The following is a 26733-nucleotide window of genomic DNA, read 5'->3' on the forward strand; positions in this document are numbered from 1 at the left end:
AAAAGTAATGGTCCTCAGGTTCTTGCCCCTTTTATTGCTACTTAATTAATAGAACAGTTTATCTTCTAGATCATAAAAATCAGGAAAACACACATAAAGTATTCACAAAATCGAAATTAATTATTCGTAATTACACCAATACATCTTGGCTCTAAATATTACCCGACCTACCCATTACATTAAGGCATTCACTAATTAGCTTGTTAGTGTGGAGACCATGGTATTGCCGACACTAATTAGTACCTAACTTATTTGTTTTTCGTTTTGTGTTTGATATTTGAAATCGTGCAGCATAGGGCTCCATCCTTAAAAAAAAAAAAACCAAAATAAATTGACTTTAAAAACTTGACCAAACAAACTACAAATCTCTAATAGTTTAACCTGATTCTTTTACACGATTAGTTCATATATAGTTACTAAGCTACTGCTTAATAATAAGTAAGATTGATAACCTGACCAAAATTTAGTAGGAACAAATTAAAATACATGTTATGTGAAAAATTCTTTATCATACTATCCTCTTTGTTTTAATTTATATTTCTTTGTATTAGTTTGTTTAATATTAAATATCTTTTTTTTTTGGCAATTTTTTAATTCTAATTTTTCATATGACATGTTTAAAATCACAAGATTAAAAGACGTTTTGATACATTCTAAATGTCTTTAGTTTGAAATCACAAGATTTAAAATATTCCGTTACTTTTTTAAACTTCGAAAGGTAAAATTAAATACATAAATATAATTTAAATCCACTCATTAAACTTGCGGGCAAAAAATGGAAGCTAACAATCATTAGTATACTTTTTAACAAGGAAGGCGTTAATTAAGTCGATATTGTGAGTGCACTGTTATTTTATTTTGTCTTTAGTTAAACCATCTCAATATTCAATCATTTTTGCTTAATATAAAAAAAATAAAGCATGGTCCATGTACAGAAAGAAAATTACAAATTCATTGAACTCATTATTCAAATCCTGACTAAGTACGTGAATCATGAAAGCCATCTAAATCTCTTTTCAGACAACAATATCTCCATACAACTATTCTTTTTGTTCTTCTGTCTGTTATTGCCTTTGCAATTAAATAAATAATTTAAGTTCGTAAGTATCATGGTCTGAATTTTCATTAAAGGAGATCAGAATGAATTTGATTATTTATTTTGATTTAATTTATTCATCTTATTTTCTTAGAAGTCTGTTTGAAAAAAGCAATGTCTCTTTTTTGACAATTTTTTGTATTCAACATTTCACATAACATGCTAAGTGCACAAGATATGCATATTACTAATTATTTAAGATCAAAGATTTAAAAATCTTATTTATTTTCATAAATTTCGTATCTGATCAAAACAGAACAAATAAATTTCCCTAAATTAAAATGAAGAAAGTATAAAATGAAAATAACAAAGTATGGTATAGTTGATATAATGTAATTTTGACAATGTATATAATGGAAAGTAAATACACAAAGATAGGGCCGGTTAAAGCAAAAAGCAAGTAAAGCAAAGGCCCCAATTTTTTGAGCCCCATTTTTACTAGTAATAGGTCTATAAATTAATGGGAAAAAGGACAAATATACCCCTGAACTATCGTGAATAGTATCTAAATACCCTCCGTTATATTGTTAGGACTCTCATGTCCTTGCCATCCAAAATTTGGAACGTATGTACCCTTTCTACTAACGTCGGGACACGTGTCTCAATCTAAAATGCCTATCCGAAATTTATTAAATTTTGACCCATAATTTTGAAGACCCACCCAAAAATAATTTAAAACCCACCCAAATAAGATAATACCCACCCCAAATTATAACCCAAAAACACTTCTCCATCTTATGTAGATTTCTCCGATTTCTCAAAGAACTTCTGGCCAAGTTCTTCATTTTTCAAGCTCCAATTAATTAAAAGCTTCAATTTCCTTCCCCACCAAAACACTAGAGCACCCCATTCACATTCCCAAACTCCATCAGCACCGAGCAACTTTCGCTCGTCCTTTTGCCACCGTTAAAGCATCGGAGGAGGTAGTCCCGTTGCCATCGTCGCCGTCTTGGTAGAGCAACAACAGATGCTCCAGTTGTGGATGAGGTGAAAACGGAATTTGACGTAATACTCAATGATTTTTGCAAATAATGCTAAAATTTTGTATCTCGCACTTTTGAACTGATCGGGAGAGGCAGCGATTTGGGCGATGAGTGGATACTTGAACTTCACACTACTGAAACTTCCACTTGATACTCAAACCAATGATTGCTTTGCAAAAACAATAATTGGAAGAAAAACATCACTCAAATGCTAAAATACAATTGAAAATGTGTCATGAAAAGCTAAGAAAAAGAGAGGCATTAAGGAGGCAGTGGTTTTCATTGAAGAAGATGAAATTAGAAAAGATTTCACTGAAGAAGAAGTGATTAATAGATGAAAGAGGCAATGGCTGCTGTTGCCTTTGTCTTTTTTTTTTTTTTCATTTGGGTTAGTTGGTAGATTATAATTTTTTGTTTAGGTCAGTCCGTGGGTTATAATTTGGGTCGGGTGTTTAAATTATTCGGGTCACGGGTAATTTTTGGGTTAAAAATTAAATAATTTTAGGTGGGACATTGAGATGATGCCACGTTTCTCGCCGTCTATCATAAGGGTATATATATTTCAAATTTTGGACGGTAAGGACATGAGAGTCCTAAAAGTATAACGAAGGGTATTTAGATACCATTTACGATAGTTCGGGGGTATATTTGTCTTTTTTCCCTAAATTAATTTAAAAGATAAACATTTTGAACTAAAAAAGTACAAGGTTTTTAAATTAATAAACTAAGAAAAAAACTTTAAAATAGATTTGAACCATTCGAAGTAACAATAATATATATTCATTGTGATTCCACGAGTGGGATTTAGGAAGGGTACCTAGTGTAGAAAGACTATTTTTGATAAACCATCAATACAAGAAAAAAATATTTTATATTATAGATTTGAAAAATACATGAGTGGAGAAGCTATGATGAAAATCTTAAAAAACGAATAATAGTGACTAATAAAAATAGTAAGATAACCAAAGCAAAGGAGAAGACTTTTTATTAGTCAAACACGTGAGAATTCTTTTTGATATGATCGAGTGGTGGTGAGATTCAATCTCAAAACCTCTGTCTGCACTGATATCATGTTAAAGTGACTATCTCATATAAAAACTTAAGTTATTAGAGAGAGTATTCTTTTATATTTAATTGTATTCTTAACATATTGAACTTAAAGAGCCTTAAATGTATAATTGACGTACTTATAAGATGGTTTTATCTAAGAGAGCATATTCTAGTTAATCATATCGTTGGAGATTAATATATATAGTCAACTAATTAACCCAATTGACAATCACGAAATTTGAAGTTGTCAACAAAAATTAATGATAAAAATGAACACATAATGATGGGATTAACAAGCGTTCATATTTGGCTCATGAAATTAGAATAAATGTTTGCTACAAATTGCACTAAAAATATTGAGAAAATGAATCACTTTGAGATTTGATGCAATAGATAAGGTAAATAAAAAACATAAAGAAATTAAAGTAGAACACCTTAGCCTTTAATAGAATCAAAAAGCTTCAAATACTTAATAAATAAATAGAATAAAATAAAGAGAGAAGTATTGATGAAAATATCCTGAACTTGACCCCAATTATTAGTTTCATTTTGAACTATTGACAGCTTTAAAAATTCCCACTTGATTATCTAAACTTAGATATACCCCCGATCTGCCAGATGACATTGCAAGTGGTATCAAACTCTTGTAGGACCATGAGACACTTAATAAAAAGTCGAGAGAAGTAATGAAAGCACCCTTAAATTTGGTGAGAATTTAGGGGTGTATTTCACTTATGTCGCAAGATCGGAGGTGTACTAAAGTTTCGTTAGTCAAGTAAATGAGTATTTTTAAGACTATCAATAATTTGAAAATAAAACTAATAATTCACACAAAATTTAAGAGTGTTTTCATTACTTGTGTCTCTGAAATAAAATAATAAAAAAGAGGAGAAGAAAAGGACTTGCCTCCCATTAAATGTAACAAAAGCCAGCTGAAAGGCAACCTTAAGAATCTTTTGATAAATTTAAAATGTTTTACTTTTTGCAAAATTCAATTGGAGAAAACATCGTGGGTATATATAAAAACATGTCAACGACAAGAAGTCACGTCTGCTTCTTCAAATTTTCTTAATTCTAATAATAATAAATGGTACATTTTTTGTTAGCAATGATAAGGAAAACCAAACAATATAATTATTAAATAACTAAGGTTAATTATTTGATTCTTTATTTCTTCCTCAATTATTAGTTGAGTTGGCAGAATCTTTGCTTTTGTTTATAAGCTACATTTTTTGTTTGGCTACTAATCCAAAGTTTAATTGATTTTTTTGTGTAGCAAAAACATTAATTAAAATGGGAAGACAACCTTGTTGTGACAAAATAGGACTCAAAAGGGGTCCTTGGACAATTGAAGAAGATCATAGGCTTATGAATTTCATCCTCAATAATGGTATACAATGTTGGCGTCTTGTACCAAAATTAGCAGGTAACAAATTAAATTAATAAAACACACATGTAATGTGTGGAGTTATTCTGTATAGATATCTATTGCGTGTAAATATTTATCGTTTTTACTCTATTCTTCTCATATAGTAAGGTACTTCCTCTAGTTCATTATTCAAGAGATCTGTTGTTGAATTTTTTTTATATTTTTATATTTTCTAGGTGATAAGTTCATGGGAGTTGATTGCTCATATTTCTGATTTTACTTTGAATTGTTTCTATTTTCAAGAATAATTTAAGAATAACTAAACAGGTAAAAGTAGAAAGTGGTGTTCAATTTATATCTGTTTTTCTTCTTCTTTAGGAGTATGCATTGCATGCCCTCACAAATTTAATTAATATGGACTAAAAGGAGCAGGACGTAATTATTCTAAAATAACTTACCTACATTTGATATTTATACTACCTAAACAATTGATCTAATATAATCTGTTTGCACTATAAAACATAAATATTTGGATTTAATTTCTTTCTTACATTGTAAAAGAAATTTAAAAAGAATAAAGTAATATTATGTAACATAATTAATTGATGATCTTTGAAGGGCTAATGAGATGTGGGAAGAGTTGTAGATTAAGATGGATAAATTATCTAAGGCCAGACCTCAAAAGAGGAGCACTTACTGAAGCAGAGGAAGACATGATCATCAAGCTTCATTCTCAACTTGGCAATAGGTAATAACTTGCAAATCCATATTTTTGCACAATTGATGTACTCGCGTTATTTTTCAGGTTACTAATTTCATTTTTTTAAAATAATAGGTGGTCGAAAATAGCAGGACATTTTCCAGGGCGTACAGACAACGAAATCAAGAATCATTGGAATACAAGAATCAAGAAGAAGCTAAAATTTCTTGGCATAGACCCTCTAACTCACAAGCCAATTGAAGAGATTAATAATGATGATATTAAGCAACAAGTTAGTGAAGAGATTAATGAAAAGGTGATGCCAGAAAAAACTTTAGAGTATACACAAGAGCAACAAAATTCAACATCTAGTTCAAGCATAAATGAGAGTAATTTGGAAATGTTCCAAAATTCACATACTTTGGATATGTATTATCCAGGAGTTGAAGATCCTTTCCAAAATTGGATAGCTAGTCCAATTCATAATTGGGATCTTTTCGACAACTTACAAGATAATTTTCTATGACGTCCAACAAAAATTCAATCTTTCAAAAATATTTAATTTTTGAAGAATCATATACACTCGTGTGTATGACTGCATTTTTGGAGGATCCGAGCGAGTAGCATAAGCTTCCACTACACAAGTTGAGTATATTGACATATCTATTCGATTCAATTTGTACAATCCAGGCCTGATCATCAACATTCTTTTTTTTTTCTCTTGGTATTTGTTGGATGGATGGTTCTATAGTTTGTTTGAATAAAAATATTAATGATGTAACATAGAATATATTTGCCAGCCACAATATTTGTCTTTAACCTGACAGCTATATTTTCTATACATATAAACGTATGAAATATAAATGAATTACTCTACTATACAATAAAGTGAAATCGAGCGCATAATTAGTTACGTCAAAGAAATGTACAATAACATACCTATTGAAATTCCACTACATTACCTCGTAGAGGACAAAGTCTGTTTCTACAGAATCCTCCGCTTATGTGCAACAAATCTCTGTATAAAGTAATAGAGATTGAAACATGCATAAGTTGGTTTATATGTTGATAATTGATGTGATGCGGTTGTAAATAATATATTACAATCGATTGGTAATATTGTATTATTAATTGAGATCAAATATATAGTAGTATTATATTAGAATGAACATATTTCAATATTTGTATGTGGGTTTGAATCGTCAATAAAGTTTCTAGGGTTTATTTTTCATTAAATTGTATGATTTATTTTTTCAATAAATTAATTTTTATTTGTGTCCTCACTGATCAAACTTCTGCCTAGAGGGGGCATAAGTTCTTTAAAGACACACGTATGTATAATAATATGATACAAAATATAAATTATACTTCGAAAAAAAATTATTTGCCTTAACAGGTAAAAACTAAAAATTAGCACAAAATAGGGACAAAAGTGAAAATTACCCTTATGTTTTCTCCCAAATTGGTGTTTAATTTTCAAGCAATCAATCCATTATATTATATACTAAAAAAACATACATGTAGATTTCTGACAAAGATAATATATAAGCTTGTGATTTTTTACCTAAGCGCTGTCAAATGGCACTTGTAATCATAATATAATAAAAAAATTATATAGAACTTTGAAAAGACAAGTTCTTAATTATTTTCCAATCCTTAATTTGGCCATGTATTAGCACATAAAGAACTGCTTTTGTTTTTTAATTCGTATATGGAAGGCAGAAAATAAATATACAAACAAACAAACAAATAAATAAATAAATAAAAAGCAGAATCATTAACTAAAACTGGACCAAGTCACCAAAAATGTGGTCCTGGACTCATCATGCACCTTCTACCAATATCCTAGAACTTTCTGGATGTCAACAAAGACAAATTGATATATGGGAAATTAATTAAGTGGAATACAAATCATATGGTAAATCAAAGTAAAAAAGTAAGTTAAAATTTTCCCAACTTTTAACTTATATATCCAAAAAGGTTTTTAAAATTTACATGTGAAGAAATAATATTTTTGCCAATATTCTTTTTTTCTTAACCAATCCAAGAGAATTTAAAGAAGTTCTAGAGAAGTCTAGTAACAAGCCATTTAGTATTTCCAGATTATTCTCCTCTACCCTTTATATTTTCATCACTCACATTTGCTCTTTATTCTGATTTTGAGTTTGAAACTTCATTTATCAAATATAATTATAAACATGGCTCACTGCTTATCAAGATTTCCAATTTCTCAACCTATTTCATTTTCAAACAATCCAAAATATTCCAATTACTCTCTTCCAATTTCTAGTAGAAAACATCATGGTAATTATAAGAAATTGAAGGTCATGGTTGTTGATGAAAGACACAATCTTGATCACTTACAAAGACAAAACAAGGCTCCTCAACCTAGAAAAAGATCACCCCAAATGGCCCCTGTTGGTAAGGATCAATACATTCCCTTTAACTTTTTTTTTTTAATCTAATATGTCATTTAGTTTGATTTCATCTGATATCTATGTCCTTCAACTATAAGCGTGTATAATTAGGGATTTAAATTTGTATAAAATTAAATAAGTAGATATATATGTCATATGTGATATTTTATGGACACATAATTACCATATAGAATAAATATGTTTATTCTTTAGTTTTATAAACGTTAAAGTTTTTATGTACCTACCTCCAAAATTAAAGGTGACAGTTAGCCATTAAAGCCAAGGTAAAGTTCATGTTTTTGTTATTTTCTTTTAGCATAACACATGATGTCAAAGTGCTTGATGATGAATTTTCCAAAGGGGGTGGGCCAATATGCACAAACCATTTTTAAAGGTGAAGTCCTATACATATAAATAGGTTTATTATTATTTTTTGTTAGGTTATTATTTAATGAAAATTATAAAAATAAAATAAAAATTAATTATATATCTTTGACTTGTCTCTAATTTTGGGCCATTTTGTTACTAAAACTTTTACATCTTTAGTAATTTTGATCTAGAGAATGCCAATATAACATTTTGTTATGTTTATTTTGATTCAATATGAAGTTGAGCTTTCTTGAATATTTTGTGGCAGGCTTATGGGATAGGTTTCCAACAGCAAGGACAGTGCAACAAATGATGGACACAATGGACAGAGTCATGGAGGACCCTCTTGCTTTTAATGGAGGTTGGGTTGCAGGTATAGTAAATATTCAATTTTTAAATTCATTCTTAAAATTGGAGGAAAATGATTTTTCAATTTTTTCATATTGGAATGTCAGGATGTTTAGAAAATATTTTCTCTAAAAACATAATGTTTTGATTTTTCTAATGGGAGCAAAAAAAAAAGTTTCATTAAGCGACATTTTAAATTTTAAATTTATTGTATCCCCCACCTATTGAATTGCCCCAACCCTGGTTCCACCTCTTGACCATGTCAATCCTAAACCACAAATCCCCATTATATTCTGGCTTATATGCTTAGTTAGATAATATATAAATATCATTTTTGTTAGATAATATATACTTCCTTCGTTTCTATTTTTTTTTTTTTGATAACCGAGAAATCCGTCTGTGACCCACCTTTTGGACCAATCACAGCCTTCTAAACTCGGTGGATAATGGGCCCGCCCCTCTACCCTTCTCCACTTAAATACCGGGCTTCGCTTTGCATGGTGTGGGTTTGAACCTGTGACCTAGCCACAAATCCTCCACCTTTTGCCACTTGAGCTAGGCCTTGGGGGCTTCCTTCGTTTCATTTTGTGTAACACTTTTTGAATCTTGAGATTTAAATATATTTATCTTTGATTATAAATTTTTCATAGATTTTTTAAACATTTTGAATTATCAATTATTGTGACTTATATTATTCACTCCTTTCAAATTAATTGAATTGTTCAGGTGTTGCACACCCTTTAAGAAAATAAGATTAAGATATAAATTAGACATAACTTTTCATTTTTACCCTTATTAATTAGTGTTAAATTTATGATTAAAATAACTAAACATTAATTAAGTAACTAATTCCAATACTAACTAATGAAGGGTAAAATTAGAAGAACATTCTAAAAGTAGTCAATTAAATTGAACAATTAAGTTAATTTGAAAAATGAAAAATGTCTCAAAAATTCAATTAATTTAAAATGGAGGGAGTACTTTTTACGTAGTTAATAAATATAAAAAATTTATTTAAATTTTTTTTGAAGATTGCGTGTGTAGATTTTCAGTCAAATTTAAATTATTTGACTCGCGAAAAATAAAAAGTGCCACATAAATTGAGACAGAAGTAGTAAATATTTTGGTGTTCAGGAGGTAATTTTTTGTTAATTATATATTTTACTTCTAGAAAATAAAAATAAATAAGAAACTCATTTGTTGTTCTATATTTTAGGAAATGATTTTTGTGGAAAACATTTTCCTATGTACCAAACACACGTACTTCAAAATTATTAATTCAAACATTATATTTATTAGTGATCTTATACTTCTGTATATAGCTATACTCCGTATCGAAAATACTCATAATCGACTTAACTCATTGATTGTATGTTCCATTCGCCTTGATTGCAGGGCCATCGACTGATGATGTCGGGTACAAAAGGGGAAGGACACCATGGGAGATAAAAGAAAGTGAAGCAGAATACAAAATGAGGTTTGACATGCCAGGAATGACCAAAGAAGATGTAAAAGTTTGGTTAGAAGAGAAAATGTTGGTTGTCAAAGCTGAAAAAAGGGTCAAGAATAATGGAAAAGAGGAAGAAGAATGGTCAGCTAAGAGCTATGGAAAATATAATACAAGAATTGCTTTGCCTGAGAATATTGACTTTGAAAAGATTAAGGCTGAGGTTAAAGATGGTGTCTTGTATATTACTATACCTAAGGCTAGTAGTAATCCCAAAGTTTTTGACATTAATGTTCAATAAACAATTTTGATGTATTGATCCCAAGTTCAATTTCCTCTTTGGTAAATTGAAATTCCTCTTTTTAATTTTACTTTATTTTATATACATATATGAGAAAATATTCTCTTTTGTTTCAATTTGTTTATTTATTAGCCAGGTTTTAAAAAAATGTCTATTTTTTTTTGCAATTCTTTAATTTAAATTTTTACGTAATATGTTTAATCATAAGATTACGATTACGAATTACAAGATTCAAGGATATGATATTTTGATATATAGTATATATTTTTAGTTTAATAGACTTAAAAGTTTTCTTTAATATGTTAAGTTTTGTGTTAAATTAAAATTGATAAATAAATTGAAATGGTGGGTAGTAGTGTTTACTGATCGATTATTGGTCAAAATTAAAATCAAAATTAAAATCAAAATTAAAATCAATTTAATTAATTTTTAATTATTTAAATTAATATAATTTTATCGTTTTGATTGTTATCGATTTAGTTATTCTTTTAGTGATTATACACAAAATTAAAATATGATTCATTCACAAGAGAAAAAAAGACAACAATTTATCCAAAAAGGCAAATACTTAGAATAACTACTATTACAAACAAGTCCGCGACGCGGAGATGCATTTAAATATTTGATCGTAAAATTTATTTTTGAAACAGAGGAGTTAGCATCTTCTCCGCGATGCGAAGGTGATTTTTGTGCACTGGGGGAGCAAGTCCGCGATGCGGACTTGCGTGCCGAAATCTGCTAGACTTTTTCCTTCTTCGTTTTCTCATCCCAATTCGACTAAATTCGATTCTTTTTCTCAATTCCTTTTTAGATTCAGATACCCAATATATGTACACATGATTCTAACTCAAAACAACTCTAAAATCGACACGATTCCATCAAGAACTCAACAATCCCATCAAATCTCAAGAACTAAAGCCAATTTCAAGAACATAATTCAAGAAACATCATACTTTCAACTTTCTAGAACGAATTTCGCTGAAACAAACATGATTGTCGTGTGGGTGAACGAATCCAACGCTATGAAAGTCTCACATACTTCTTTAGGGATCAACCCTTGGCGAAACGACTTCGATTCCGCAAGAAATCTCCAAAGAACACTTGACCTTTCTCCTCTTTTTTCTTCTCTCAAAGCCCTAGAGTATTTCTTAATTGCGTAAACTGATCTAACTTAGTTTAGATCCCAAATAACTTACTAAAAATGAAATAATTTAATTGAGTAATGAAAGGACCATAATACCCTTCTAAAATCCGGTTTTGACTTTCCTTATCTAGACAACCCAACTTCAAATGGGCATATCTCCCTCATACGAACTTGAAATTGAGCAAAATCGGCGGTGTTGGAAAGATAATTTAAAGATATTTCCTACGGTATCTTGTAGAACACCTAACTCATCCTGAGTTAAGAGTTATGGTCGTTTTAAGTTGACCCAAAACTCAAACTTAACATAACTTAAACAAATTTCTAGATTTTTCATTCTTTCCAAAAATGACTCTTTCTAATTCCAGCTCTTTCACTTAGCGAGGTGTTACAATATCTCCCCCCTTGAGAACATTCGTCCTCGAATAAGATTACTCTTAGTAGACTAAGGGCGTAACATTTATTCAGTTCCAACACCTAACAAGAAAATCTAACACAATAAGCATATCAATTAAAGAGTACTAAGAAGAGGATTAGTACCTTGATCTGGAATTTCTCCGGGCTCAAAGAGATGTGGATAGGTCTTCTTCATATCCTCCTCAGCTTCCCAAGTAGCTTTCTTAACAAACTAATTCTCCAAAGAACTTTGACTGATGCTACTTCCTTGGTCCTCAACTTGCGAACATGACTATCTAGAATCTGAACAGGGGATCTCCTCATAAGACAAGATATCCTTGATACTAATATCTTCAGTTGGTATGATAAGTGAAGGATCTCCCATGCAATTCTTCAACATGAAAATATGAAATACCGGATAGACCGCTGTTAACTCTTGTGGTAGCTCTAACTCATAAGCTACATTGTCAATCCTCTTGGATATTTTGTAAGGGCCAATATACCGGGGACTAAGCTTCCCCTTCTTACCAAATCTCGTAACACCCTTCATGGTGAAACTTTCAAGTATACCCAATCATCTACTTCAAACTCTAGTCCCTTCTCCTAACATCAGTGTAGGATTTTTGCCGACTCTGTGTTGTTTTCAACCTTTCTTGGATAATTTTAACTTTCTCCATAGCTTGAAGAACTAAGTATGGTCCTATTAATTCAGCTTCACCAACCTCAAACATCCAATAAGAGATCTGCATCTTCTCCCATAGAGAGCTTCATAAGGAGCCATCTAGACGCTAGAATGGTAACTATTGTTATAGGAAAATTCAATGAGGGGTAGGTGATCATCCCAATTACCTTTGAAATCACACAGGCCCTTAACATATCTTCTAAGTTCAGAAGACTTTTCTGATCATTGAACACATCTACATGAACACCATAAAGATAGTGACACCAGATCTTAAAAGCAAACACTACATCATTCTTCTCGTGAACTTTTAGCTGTCTGGAGGCATAAGCTATAACTTTACCATTCTGCATTAATACACAACCCAAACCAACTCTGGAAGCATCACAATACACCACAAAACCTTGAGTACCTTATGGAAAGGTCAATACTGGGGCAGTAATCAACCTCTTTTTCAATTACTGAAAGCTTTTCTCACAAGCGTCAGACCATTGAAACTTAACTGTCTTTTGAGTCAACTTGGTCAAAGGGGATGAAATAGATGAGAACCCTCTACAAACCTTCTATAATATCCAGCCAACCCTAAGAAACACCTAATACCAATCGGAGATGTGGGTCTAGGCCAATTATGTACTGCCTCTATTTTCTGAGTGTCAACTATAATCCCATCACCGGAAACAATGTGGCCTAAGAATGCCATAGAATCAAGCCAAAACTCACATTTAGAGAACTTAGCATACAACTCTCTATCTTTTAGAGTTAGGAGAACTATTCTGAGATGGCTAGCATGATCTTCCTTATTCCTCGTATATATTAGTATGTCATCAATGAATACGATAAATTACATATCTAAATAAGGCGTGAATAATCTATTCATAAGGTCCATGAGTGCTGCAGACACATTAGTTAAACCGAACGACATGACCAGAAACTCATAATGACCATAACGGGTCCTAAAAGCTATCTTTAGGATATCACACTCCCTTACTCTTAACAAGTGGCACCCTGAAGTTGATCCAAAAGATCATCAATTCTCGAAAGATGATACTTATTCTTGATGGTAACCTTGTTTAACTAGAGGTAATCTATACACATTGTAAGGTAACCATCCTTCTTCCTCACAAATAAGATCGGAGCACCCCAAGGTGAGACATTTGGTTGAACAAAACCCTTATCAAGGAGATCTTTCAACTGCTCTTTTAACTCTTTCAACTCTGTTGGTGCCATACTATATGGCAGAATAGATATAGGACGAGTATCAGGAAAAATATCTATGTCGAAGTCTATTTCTCTCTCAGGAGGGACTCCGGGTAGATCATCTGGAAAGACCTCAGGAAACTCACTCACAATAGGAACTTACTCAATAGGAGGTGTCTCAACACTAGAATCATTTACTCTAACTAAGTGATAGACACACCCCTTGGAAACTAACTTTATCACCTAAAGGTACGAAATGAAATGACCCTTAGGTACTGCTGAACTGCTACTCCACTCTATAACTGGATCATTAGGAGTTTGGAACCTAACAACTCGAGTTTTACAATCAATGAAGGCATAATAGGCATGAAGCCAGTCCATACCTAGAATGACATCAAAATTTACCATATCTAACTCAACTAAATCAGCCATGGTGCTCTTGTGATTGACGGAAATAACACAATCACGATAGACTCTCTTAGCTAGAATAGACTCACCAACAGGTGTAGAAACACTGAAGGGCTTATAAAGTTTCTCAGGAAGAACATCGAAATTCATTGCAACATAAAGAGTTACAAAGGATAAACTCGCTCCTGGATCTAGTAAAGCATAAACATCAAAAGTAAAGACTTTGATCATACCAGTGACATCATCTGGAGAATTCTCTTGCTTTTGATGACTAGTGATCGCATAAAGGCGCTTTGCTCCTTCGCTAGTATCGGAAGTAGCTCCTCTAGATGCAACCCTGTTTGGTGGAGCAATTGAAGAAGATTGGGCTCTATTTCCCCTATTTCCATTCCCCTGCCTGTTCTTCGGACACTCTTTCATAAAGTGACCCTTTGGCCACACTTGAAACATCTAGTAGAGCAGACACATACCTGGGTGGTTCCTACTACACTTTGCACATGTTGGAGCCCAATTACCTCCTTGTGCCATACTACCCTGTGACTAAGTAGGTCTAGCTCTGAAATTTCGTGAATTTTGACTATTATACTCACTTTTGTTCCTTGGTGCAAGTGCACTAGCAGATGATGAAGAAGGTCCCTTATGTTTCTGTTGGAAAGAATACCGGTTCACATTATTCTTTTGTTGCCCGGACTTACTCCCTGATGTTTTAGCCTTGTTGTTTCTGAATTCTTCCTTATCCCTCAACTTCTCTTCCTCAATCTGCTGCACATAAACTATCAACCTTGCTATATCCATGTCCCCTATTAACATAGCTGTCTTGCCCTCTCTTCCTCATGCTGCTGCGTATAAACCATCAACCTTGCTATATCCATGTCCCCTATTAGCGTAGCTTCATTTCCCTCCTTGCTTGACAGACGAGACAACCCAACAATAAACAGACTCATCCTGCTTCTCATATCCACAACCATCTCCGGAGCATATAGAGAAAGTTGGGCGAACTTCAAACTGTACTCATGAACACTTAGTGAATCTTGCTTAAAAGTAAGGAATTCTCATACCTTGGCTTCTCTCAGTTCATGGGGAAAGAAACTCCCCAAGAAAGACTCCACAAACATAGCCTAACTCAAAATTGGTGCACCCTCAACTTTACTCTTCTTCCACTGGTCAAACTAAGTCCTAGCAACACTATTTAATTGATATGCAACTATTTCCACTCGCTCAGCATCGGCAACGTGCATAACCTCAACAAAGTTTTCGGGATCCTCAGTAGTGCTTGAACGAGTGAAGCTTGGAGGATTCATCCTTAGAAACTCACAGATTATTGGAGTATCATTCACTTTCTGTCGGTTCTCTCTCTGACCAGCTTGATTGGTCACCGCTTGACTTAACATTCTAATCGCTTCCCTGAACTCAACATTGGTGGCCTCTCCTTGGGGTTGCACTGCTGGTGCATTAGGTACCCTTTGCTCATCAACATTCCTCCTAGCAGTATGACCTGAGACAACTCTTCGTGAAGGAATGATCTGAATGATACATGCAAGCACGAGTTAGAAAGAAACTTCATAGAGATTAACTCTATCGCACGAAATGAATGTGAAATAAGTGAGATTGTTCCTAAATGTCGCAGCCTCCTAATTATAGATGTAGTGCGCTTCACACCGATAACTAGGACTCTACGGGCACGACTTCATAGACTCCCTAGGACTCTTGAACTTTGGGCTCTGATATCAAGTTTGTCACGCCCCGATCCTACACCCTGGGCGGGACTGGAACTTGAGAACCGTTGCTGGCCCTAAGCGAATCCTTGGTCTGGCTTAATATTTAGCGAAAGACTTAAGTAACTTGAAACAGTCTCAAAAGATAAACTCATGAAATAAACTTAGAATGTCTTTAAAGAAACATTCAACTAGCCATAATGGCAACTCAAGTCTCAACATCAAACAACTGAAATATCAGTCTAAAGAAATCATAGCTAACTATCTATAAAGCCTCTAGATACTAAGAGGGATGTCGGGGTAAGACCCCCGATCATCCTAACAATTGAAATAACCAAAAGCAATAAAGTAAAATATAACCAAAGGAATCCTTCGAAAAGCAATGAGGCTTACTAACTAACTCTGAGTGCTCAATTGGATCAACGAGGAACTGGATGCTGATCCTGATTCCCTCTAGCTGCATCATTTTATGATGTAGGCCAAATGATAGCAGTACATTGAATGTACGAGCATGCGAGGGGAAAACTAAATATGACATAAGCTTGAACTGACTTTTGAAAGAAACCCTTACCTCAGCTTTACTCAACTCATGGATTCTTAACTCAATGCATAAATAAACAATAGTAAAGGTGCAGTTTATTTAAAGCATTTAAACAGTAAATAGCAACTCAATGTATTTAAAGAAATACAATAACAACTCAATTTATATATATAGTAATATAATTCTGTGGGAGTTTCTCTAACCAACAATCATCACTATGAGCTAATGTGATGATACAACGTCTCGCCCACGCTGCCAGAACCGTCCTATAACTTGATGGGATATAGAACGTCTCAACTAAGTGGATCCACTAGTCTATGCTAAAAAGCACTAAGGAATCATCTAAAAAGTATGATCCTTTCTACCTACGATGGCTATATGATTTATGGAGACTTGAGTTATTATGAAATCGTCCCCATATTGGTGCTCAATACTACTACCAAAATAGTCAGCTCATATTTTTGAAAACAAAAACTCTTTCTGTGGTTTGAGATAATTACTCAAAAACTAGCTCAAAGGCTCTCTTGGAAATCGGTGTTCCCTCTTTTATTTAAATGTGAAAACATTTACTCTTTGGGAATACTTAGTTCCCATATACTCTTTTTGAAGAAATGAACTTCATTTGCTACTCTTACTTAACTCAAAACTCAAGTGTTAAAACAAGTTTAAAACATTTGGAAAAGACTTTTTGAAAGGACTCTAAGAACTCTCTAGACATGGCTCTTAACTTTCCTTGAATTTGAATTTATGGATTCAAGGATTGTAATGTGTGATAGGAAAGATCTCGTGATGTTTAGGAGTGTTTTTAGATAGTTAAACATGAGAAATGATCAAGAAATTATTGGGTTATGAAGGAGATTAGGGTGTCATGCGGAAACTTACAATTGCAAATCATATGATTGATAAATTAGACGACAAAAACTTATACTAAAAACATAATATTATTATATGAAAACTAATATAAAAGAAAAATATTATAAATTTTTGAGAGAATAAATCTCCCCATAAACCAAACTCTTAAACGTTTACATTATGGATGTTATTATGTTCTTGTTATGTTATGAGAATATAGATCTTTAATTTATAGGATTCCAGACTTTCCCTCTAAGGAAAGAAAAAACCAAATATATAAGAAAAATATATTTTCCTTTCATGAAAAGTAAAAATATTTATGATAATGTTTTGTCTTTTCTTTTAGGAAAAAATAAACTTCAAATAAGGTAAGAAAATTAGGGCGAAACCCCAACAAATCTCCCTTTTTGGCTGGATTTAATTGACAAAACTTGATATGCCTTCTTCATTGTTTGATAATCTTGTTCTTCACAAAATCTTAATGTATCACTGCTGATTACCATGATTTAAAATTGATATGGATTAAAAATTGGACCCCTGTGTTAAAAGTTATGAGCAGGGTTAAAAGTGGAGCTCATGCGTTAAAAGTAATATGCATGAGTTGAAAGTGGAGCTCATGCGTTAAAAATAAAATTCATGAGTTAAAAGTGGAGCTCATGCGTTAAAAGTAAAGATACATGAGTTAAAAGTGGAGCCCGAGCATTAAAGTTTGCAGGTGTTGATAGTTGGAGCCCATGCTCTAAAGTAAGCATGAGTTGAAAATAGATTTTGTTTAAGGATGGAGCAACAGGATATTGTTGAGAATATATTTGAATATTTTTTCCACATGTAGTAGCACAAAAAACTTCATTATCATCACGTTGATTGCAAATTGTTTTGAAACTACATAAACCTATCTTCAATCTTGTTCAACCATTGGATAATTGAACTATGTGCTCTGATATCACTTGTTGGGTTATGAAGGAGATTAGGAAGTCATGCGAAGCTTACAATTGCAAATCATATAGTTGATAAATCAAACGACAAAAACTTATACTAAAAAGATAATATTATTATATGAAAACTAATATAAAAGAAAAATATTATAAATTGTTGAGAGAATAAATCTCTCCATAAACTAAACTCTTAAATGTTTTCATTATGAATGTTTTTGTGTTCTTGTTATGAGAATATGGATCTTCAATTTATAGGATTCCATACGAACCCTGGTCTGACTTACTTACTCAGCAGAAGACTTAACTTAACAAGATAAACTCAAATAAAACTTTAAATATTATAAAGAAACATTCAACTAGCCAATAAGGCAAACTCAAGTCTCAACATAAGATAATGAAAATGAAAAGACTAAAGAACTAACATTTGACTATTTATGAAGCCTCTAAAACAACTGAGATGGAAGTTGAGACAAGACACATGACATCCTAATGAACTAACTAATACTGAAAGCAATAAAAGGGATCCTCCGGAAAGCAAGGAGGCTCACCAAAAAACTCTGGAGCTCAACTAGAATCAAAGATATGTTGGATGCTGATCTTGGCTACCTGTATCTGTATCATTAAAAGATCCAGGCCAAATGGCATCAGTACATTGAATGTACGAGTATGTGAGGGGAATTCTAAAACAAGACATAAGCTTGAAAGGAACTGAAGAACTTACATGGCTCAACTTAGCTCAACTGAACTCATTTCAATATAAAGCAGTAATGTAAATGCAATATAAAGAAAAACTTTTAAAACATGGATGTCAACTCTGCGTATTTGGAAATACAACAATACTCTGTGTGTATGCAAAGATAATATATAACTCTGAAATGTATATAAAAATACAAACAAACTGTGTATGTAAGAATACAAATACTTTTGTGGGAGTTTCTCTAATCGACAACCATCACGTAAGAGCTATTGTGATGATACATCATTTTTCCTCACGCTGCCAGGGCCGTCCTATACCTTGCCGAGGGTATAGAACCTGACTACTAAGTGGATCCACTAGTCTATGGTAAAAAACACTAAGGAATCATCTAAAAAGTATGACCATTTTCTACCCACGGTGGCTACATCGTTTATGGGGGCTGGGAGTTGTCTGGACTCTCCCCCATATCAGTGCTCAATACTACTCCCAAAATATGATACTAGATCTTATGTTTAAAAACATACTTCTTTCTGTGGTTTGAGATAATTGCTCAAAAACTTATCTCAAAGGCTATCTTGGAAATCAAAGTTTCCTCTCTTGGTTAATTGTGAAAGTGTTTACTCTTTTCTGAAAACTAGCTCAAAGGCACTTTGGGAATCAAGGTTTTCTTTTCTTATTTAAATGTGAAAACATTTTAAAACTCTTTGGAAATACATAGTCCCTATATAATCTTTGAAGACATGACCTTCAACCTTTACTCTTTTCTCTTTACTCAACTTGAACTTTAAGTCTTAAAATAAAGTTAAAAACATTTGGAAAAGACTTTTGAAAACTCTAAGAACTTCTTTTGACTTGACTCTTACTTCTCTTGACTTTGATCGTAATTTTCCTTGAATTGGATTATGGAATCATGGTTCATGATCTCATGTTATGGATGATTTCATGATGTTTAAACGTACCTTAAGAGTGTAGGAATCAACTAGGAAACATAGGTATGTTTCAAAGGAACTGGTACGAAAAGAATGAGAAAAAAGTAGAAGACCTGGTGTCCCTGGCGCTCTGAGTGGTGCGGGGCACCAGACCTAAAACTTCAGAGCTGAAATTGGAGCGCGCTGGCTGGCGCGGCGCCCCAGGGTCAAAACTTCAGAGGACTCTTTGGGGAGCACTGGCTAGCTGGCGCGAAAGCCCTACCCTCATTCCCCATATTTTTATGAAATTCCTCCTTTTTTTCAACTCTAAACCCTCTAAACTCAATTGGGTCTTTCCCCAAACACTTATATTCGACTACATAACTAAAATATTCAAGAATCTACCCAAAACGACATCTAATTTCATGAATTTGGATCAACAACTCCTCAACAATTACAACAAATCAAGAACTCAATAGAACTTCAATAAAACCCATCAAGAACTCAATTTCTAAACATTCAAGAACATAAATTCGCGGAAATAAATCATTATTGGTGCGTGGGTGAACTAAACCAACGCTATTTGATCTCACATACCTCGTAGGGATCACCCCTTGACGAAATCCTCAAGCTTAGCATCAAGAACGTGACAAATCCTTTCTTCTTCTCTTCTTTTCTCTTCTCTAAAAACCCTAACTCAATATTGTAAAGCGTAAACTGAAATAATTCAGTTTATACCCCAACTAATTACCAAAAAAACGAAATAATTTAATTGGGTAGTGAAAAGACCATAATACCCTTCTAAAATCCGGTTTTGACTTTCCTTAACTAGACAACCCAACTTCAAATGGACATATCTCACTCATACGAACTCGGAATTGAGAAAACTTGGCGGCGTTGGAAAGATAATTCCAAGATCTTTCCTACGGTACCTGTAAGCACACCTAAATCATCCCAAGCTAGGATTTATGGTTGTTTGAATTTGACCTAAAACTCAAACTTAACATAACTTAACCAATTTTCCAGATTTTCATTCTTTCCAAAAAAATGACTCTTTCTAATTCTAGCTCTTTCTAGTTACGGGGTGTTACAATATCTCCCCCTTGGAAAAATTCATCCTCGAATGAGCTTACTCTTAGTAGGCTAAGGGCGTAACATCGAACATGCAGTTCAAACACCCAACAAGCATAATGCAATTACAACATGACAACTTATAAAAACGCCAAAAAAGGATTAGTACCTTAATTTGGAACTTTTCCGAATTTGAAGAGATGTGGATATATCTTCTTCATATCCTCCTCAGCTTCCCAAGTAGCTTCCTCAACAAACTGATTCCTCCAAAGAACTTTGACTGATGCTACCTTTCTTGTTCTCAACTTGCGAACTTGGCGATCTAGAATCTGAACAAGAATCTGCTCGTAAGATAAGATATCCTTGATTCCAATATCTACAGTTGCTATGATCAATGAAGGATCGCCCATGCACTTTTTCAACATTGAGATGTGAAATACTAGATGAACCGCTGCTAACTCTTGGGGTAGCTCCAACTCATAAGCTACATTACCAATCCTTTTCGATATTCTGTAAGGACCAATATACCGGGGACTAAGCTTCCCCTTCTTACCAAATCTCATAACACCCTTCATGGGTGATACTTTCAAGTAGACCTAATCATCTACTTCAAACTCTAACTCCCTACTCCTAACATCAATGTAGGATTTCTGACGACTCTGCGCTGTTTTCAACCTTTCTTGAATCACTTTCACCTTCTCCATAGCTTGATGAACTAAGTCTGGTCCTATCAACCCAGCTTCACCAACTTCGAACCTTCCAATACGAGATCTGCATCTTCTTCCATAAAGAGCTTTATAAGGAGCCATCTGGATGCTAGAGTGGTAACTATAGTTGTAAGCGAACTCAATGAGAGGTAGGTGATCATTCCTATTACCTTTGAACTCAATCACACAGTGCCTCAACATATCTTCTAAATTCTGAATGGTGCTCTCTGCTTGACCATCTGTCTGAGGATGAAAAGCAGTACTTAAGTTCACCTTTAAACCTAAGCCTTTTTGGAATGACTTCCAAGACTGTGCAGTAAATTACGCACCTCTGTCTGAAATAATTGAGAGCGGAACTCCAGGAAGTCCAACCACTTCTTGAAGATACAACTTGGCACAGTCTTCTATTGAATGGGTAGTCTTTACCGGCAAAAAGTGGGCTAATTTTGTCATTCTATCAACAATTACCCAAATAGAATCATTTTGTCTGCGAGACCTTAGTAAACCTGTGATGAAATCCATATTAATCATCTCCCACTTCCATTCCGGAAGTTCTATATTTTGAGCCATACCACCTGGCCTTTGGTGCTCTACTTTAACTTGTTGGCAATTCAGACACTTAGAAACAAACTCTGCAATGCCCTTCTTCATACTACTCCACCAATAAAATTTTCTCAAATCGCGATACATCTTTGTGGAACCCGGATGAATGGAATATCTGGAGCTATGAGCTTCCTCCATCATCCACCCTTGGTACACACAATCTATCTTGATACCTCAATACGCCATCTCCCCCTTGTTAAAAAACCATTACCTTTTGCTTATGAACATTTGCTTTTAATTCAAATAAAATTGGGTCTTGGTTTTGTTTCTCCTTAACTTCAGACACTAAAGATGATTCAGCCCCATTTATCACTACTACTCCTCCTTCTGTGGAATCCATTAGTAAAACTCCTAAACGTGCAAGTCTATGCACATCTCTTGCTAGCTCTTTCTTATATTCCTCAAAATGGGTGGTACTACCCTTAGAAAACCTGCTCAAGGCATCAACAACAACATTAGCCTTACCTGGGTGATAAAGAATACTCATGTCATAATCCTTGAGTAATTCTAACCACCTTCTATGTTAGAGATTAGGCTTTTTCTGAGTAAATACATAATGAAGGCTCTTATGATCAGTGAACACATCCACATGAGCACTATAAAGATAATGGCGCCATATTTTCAAAGCAAAAGCTAAGGTAGCTAACTTTAGCTCATGGGTTGGGTAGTTCCTCTCAAGAACTTTCAACTTTCTAGAGGCATAAGATATAACCTTGCCATTTTGCATTAACACACAACCCAAACCAACTCTAGACACATCACAATATACAACAAAGCCTTGCGTACCTTCTGGTAAGGTTAGCACTGGGTAGTAGTCAACTTTTTTTTCAATTCCTGAAAGCTTTTCTCACAAGCTTCAAGCCATTGAAACTTAACTGTCTTTTGAGCCAATTTGGTCAAAGGGGTTGAAACAAATGAGAACCCCTCTACGAACCTTCTATAATAACCAGTCAAACCCAAGAAACTCCTAAAATTAGTTGGAGATTGGGTCTAGGCCAATTCTGCACTGCCTCTAATTTCTAAGTATCAACTTTAATTCCCTCTCCAGACACAATGTGGCCTAAGAATGCCACAGACTCAAGCAAAAACTCATACTTAGAGAACTTGGCATACAACTCCCTATCCTTTTTGGAGAACTATTCTGAGATGGCTAGTATGATTTTCCTCATTCCTCGAATAGATTAGCATGTCATCATTGAACACAATAAAAAACATATCTAAATAAGGCTTGAATACTCTATTAATAAGGTCCATGAACACTGCAGGCACATTAGTTAAACCGAACGGCATGACCAGAAACTCATAATGACCATAACAGGTCCTGAAAGCTGTCTTTGGAATATCACATTCCCTTGCTCTTAACTGATGGTAGCCAGATCTGAGGTCTATCTTTGAGAAACCGGTGGCACCCTGAAGTTGATTGAAAAGATCATCAATCCTTGGAAAATGAAACTTATTCTTGATGGTAACCTTGTTCAACTGACAATAATCTATACAAATCCTAAGGGAATCATCCTTCTTCCTCACAAACAAGACCGGAACTCCCCGAGGTGAGTCACTTGGTCGAATAAAACCCTTATCAAAAACATCTTTCAACTGCTCCTTCAACTCTTTTAACTCTGCTCGTACCATTCCATACGACGGAATAAATATAGAACGAGTATCTAGAAGAAGGTCTATATCGAAGTCTATCTCTCTCAGGAAGGACTCCGGGAAGATCATCTGGAAAGACTTCTAGAAACTCTTTTACTACTGAAACTGACTGAATATGAGGTATCTTAACACTAGAGTTATTAACTCGTACTAAGTGATAAACACACCCTTTGGAAACTAAGTTTCTTCCCTTGAGGTATGAAATAAAACGACCCTTAGGCACGCTGAACTACTTTTCCACTCTAAGACTGGCTCATTAGGGATTTGGAACCTAACAACTCGAGTTCTACAATCAATGGAAGCATAACAGGCATGAAGCCAGTCCATACCTAGAATGACATCAAAATCTACCATGTCTAGTTCAACTAAATCAGCCATGGTACTCTTGTGATGATAGACTCTTTCTGCTAAAATAGACTCACCAATAGGTGTAGAAACACTGAAGGGCTCACTAAGTTGCTCAGGAAGAACATCAAAATTCATCGCAACATACGGAGTTACAAAGGATAAACTCGCTCCTAGATCTAGCAAACCATAAATATTAAACTTAAAGACTTAGATCATACCAGTGACAATATCTGGCGAATCCTCTTGCTATTGGCGACTAGTGATAGCATAAAGACAGTTTGCTCCTCCACCAGAACTTGAAGTATCCCCTCTAGGTGCAGCTCTGTCTGGTGGAACAAATGAAGAAGACTGGGTTTTATTGCCCCCATTACCATTACTCTGCTTGTTCTTTGGACACTCTCGCATGAAATGACTGTTCTAGCCACATTTGATGCAACTAGTGGAGCCATCACGACATGTCCCTGAGTGCTTTCTACCACACTTAGCACATGCAGGAGCCTTACTACCCCCTTGAGCCATACTACCTTGAGAATAGGCAGGTTTGGCTCTGAAATTCTGACTATTAAACTCACTTTTCTTCATTGGTGCAGGTGCACTGGCAGATGATGGAACATGCCCCTTTTGTTTTTGTTGGAAGGATGACCGGTTGGCATTATTCTTCTGTTTCCCGGACTCATTCCCTGTCTTAACGCTCTTATTCTTAAAATCTTATATATCCCTTAGCTTGTCCTCCTCAACTTGTTGCACATGGATCATTTGCATTGCTATGTCCATATCCCCTATCAACATAACTACCTTGCCCTTCTTACTTAACAGATGAGACAACCCAGCAACAAATAAACTCATCCTGCTCCTCATGTCAGAAACCATCTCCAGAGTATAGCGGGAAAGTTGTGTGAACCTCAGACTATACTCATGAACACTTAGTGAATCCTTCTTAAGAGTGTGAAACTCTCGTACCTTAGACTCTCTCAGTTCTCGGGGGAAGAAGCGCCCTAAGAAGGCCTCCTTAAAACAAGCCCAACTCGTAGGTGGTGCTCCCTCAACTCGGTTCTTCTTACATTGGTCGAACCATATCCTAGCGACACCGTTCATTTGGTAAGCAACTAATTCAACCCTCTCAGTATCAACAACATGCATGATTTCAAAAACCTTCTGAAGCTCTTCAACAAAATTCTCTAGATTTCAGTAACACTTGAACCTGTGAAGCTTGGTGGATTCATCCTTAAGAACTCACAAATCCTCGAAATATCAACCATTTCCTAACGATTCCCTCTCTATTTTCCAGCTTGATTGGTCACAATTTGGCTCAACATCCGGATAGCCTCACGGAACTCAGCATTGGTGACCTCTCCTTGGGGTTGCACTTTTGGTGCATTGGGTACCCCTTGTTCCTATGGTTCAACATTCCTTCTAGCCGGATGACCTCTGATAGCTCTTCGTAGAGGCATGATCTGAAAGACACGCGCAAGCACGAGTTAGAAGAAACTTTTTAAAGATCAAACTCTAACACACAAAATGAGTATGAACGAAGTGTGATAATTTCCTAAGTGTTGCAGGCTCCTAATTATAGATGTGGCGCGCTTTACACCGATAACTACGACTCCACAAAAAGAGCTTCATAGACTCTCTAGGACTCTTAAACTCTGTGCTCTGATACCAAGTTTGTCATGCTCCAAGCCTACACCCTGGGCGGGACTGGTACTCGAGAACCATTGTTAGCTCCAAGCGAACCCTGGCTAGGCTTACTTACTCAGCGGAAGACTTAACTTAACAAGATAAACCCAAATATAACTTTGAATGTTATAAAGAAACATTCAACTAGCCAATAAGGCAACCTAGAGTCTCAACATAAGATAATGAAAATGAAAAGACTAAATAACTAATATTTGACTGTCTATAAAGCCTCTAAAATAACTGAGATGGACATTGGGACAAGACCCACGACATCCTAATGAACGAACTAATACTGAAAGCAATAAAAGGGATCCTCCGAAATGTAAGAAGGCTTACCACAAAACTCTGGAGCTCAACTAGAATCAACGATGCGCTAAATGCTGATCCTGGTTACATATATCTACATCATTAAAAGATGCAGCCAAAATGGAATCAGTACATTGAATGTACGAGTATGCGGGGGGAATTGTAAAACAAGACATAAGCTTGAAAGGAACTGAAGAACTTACATAGCTGAACTCAACTCATTTGGAAATCAACTCTGTATATTTGCAAATACAATAATACTCTGTGTGTATGCAAAGATACAATATAACTCTTAAATGTATATAAAAATACAAACAAACTGTGTATGTAAGAATACAAATACTTCTGTGGGAGTTTCTCTAACCGACAACTATCACGTAAGAGGTATTGTGATGATATAGTGTTTTGCCTCATGCTGCCAGGGCCGTCCTATACCTTGCCGAGGGTATAGAACCTGACTACTAAGTGGATCCACTAGTCTATGCTAAAAGTACTAAGGAATCAGCTAAAAAGTATGACCCTTTTCTACCCATGGTGGCTACATGGTTTATGGGGGTGGGGAGTTGTCTGAACTTTCCCCCATATCGATGCTCAATACTACTCCCAAAAGATGCTACTAGCTCTTATATTTAAAATCATACTTCTTTCTGTGGTTTAAGATAATTGCTCAAAAACTTTGCTCAAACGCTATCTTGGAAATCAAAGTTTCCTCTCTTGCTTAATTATGAAAGCATTTACTCTTTCCTGTACACTAGCACAAAGCCTCATTGGAAATCAAGATTTCCTTTTCTTGTTTAAATGTGAAAACATTTTAAAACT

At 34.4% G+C, this 26733-nt stretch overlaps 2 protein-coding genes across 2 annotated transcripts; both read left to right on the forward strand.

Moving 5' to 3' along the window:
• The first annotated feature begins 4394 nt into the window (after positions 1-4394).
• On the forward strand, positions 4395-5931 carry LOC102584344 (protein ODORANT1). Its single transcript, XM_006341749.2, has 3 exons — positions 4395-4555; positions 5117-5246; positions 5334-5931. The coding sequence occupies exons 1-3, from the start codon at positions 4423-4425 to the stop codon at positions 5722-5724; spliced, it is 654 nt and encodes a 217-aa protein (XP_006341811.1). The 5' UTR covers positions 4395-4422; the 3' UTR covers positions 5725-5931.
• Positions 5932-7207: 1276 nt separating this feature from the next.
• LOC102591853 (small heat shock protein, chloroplastic-like) lies at positions 7208-10150 on the forward strand. The gene is made up of 3 exons (XM_006341702.2): positions 7208-7619; positions 8253-8357; positions 9728-10150. The coding sequence occupies exons 1-3, from the start codon at positions 7397-7399 to the stop codon at positions 10078-10080; spliced, it is 681 nt and encodes a 226-aa protein (XP_006341764.1). The 5' UTR covers positions 7208-7396; the 3' UTR covers positions 10081-10150.
• The last annotated feature ends 16583 nt before the right edge of the window (positions 10151-26733 follow it).

Source organism: Solanum tuberosum, unplaced genomic scaffold, assembly GCF_000226075.1.
Source record: "Solanum tuberosum cultivar DM 1-3 516 R44 unplaced genomic scaffold, SolTub_3.0 scf00027, whole genome shotgun sequence".
Taxonomy (NCBI): Eukaryota; Viridiplantae; Streptophyta; class Magnoliopsida; order Solanales; family Solanaceae; genus Solanum; species Solanum tuberosum.

What these genes read in the sequence shown, in the direction of transcription:
- LOC102584344 (XM_006341749.2), top strand. Translation starts at nt 4,423, where the DNA reads ATGGGAAGACAACCTTGTTGTGACAAAATAGGACTCAAAAGGGGTCCT. An exon ending in TCTTGTACCAAAATTAGCAG is followed by an intron (nt 4,556 to 5,116) that starts GTAACAAATTAA and finishes TGATCTTTGAAG; the next exon opens with GGCTAATGAGATGTGGGAAG. An exon ending in CATTCTCAACTTGGCAATAG is followed by an intron (nt 5,247 to 5,333) that starts GTAATAACTTGC and finishes TTAAAATAATAG; the next exon opens with GTGGTCGAAAATAGCAGGAC.
- LOC102591853 (XM_006341702.2), top strand. Translation starts at nt 7,397, where the DNA reads ATGGCTCACTGCTTATCAAGATTTCCAATTTCTCAACCTATTTCATTT. An exon ending in ACCCCAAATGGCCCCTGTTG is followed by an intron (nt 7,620 to 8,252) that starts GTAAGGATCAAT and finishes ATTTTGTGGCAG; the next exon opens with GCTTATGGGATAGGTTTCCA. An exon ending in TAATGGAGGTTGGGTTGCAG is followed by an intron (nt 8,358 to 9,727) that starts GTATAGTAAATA and finishes CCTTGATTGCAG; the next exon opens with GGCCATCGACTGATGATGTC.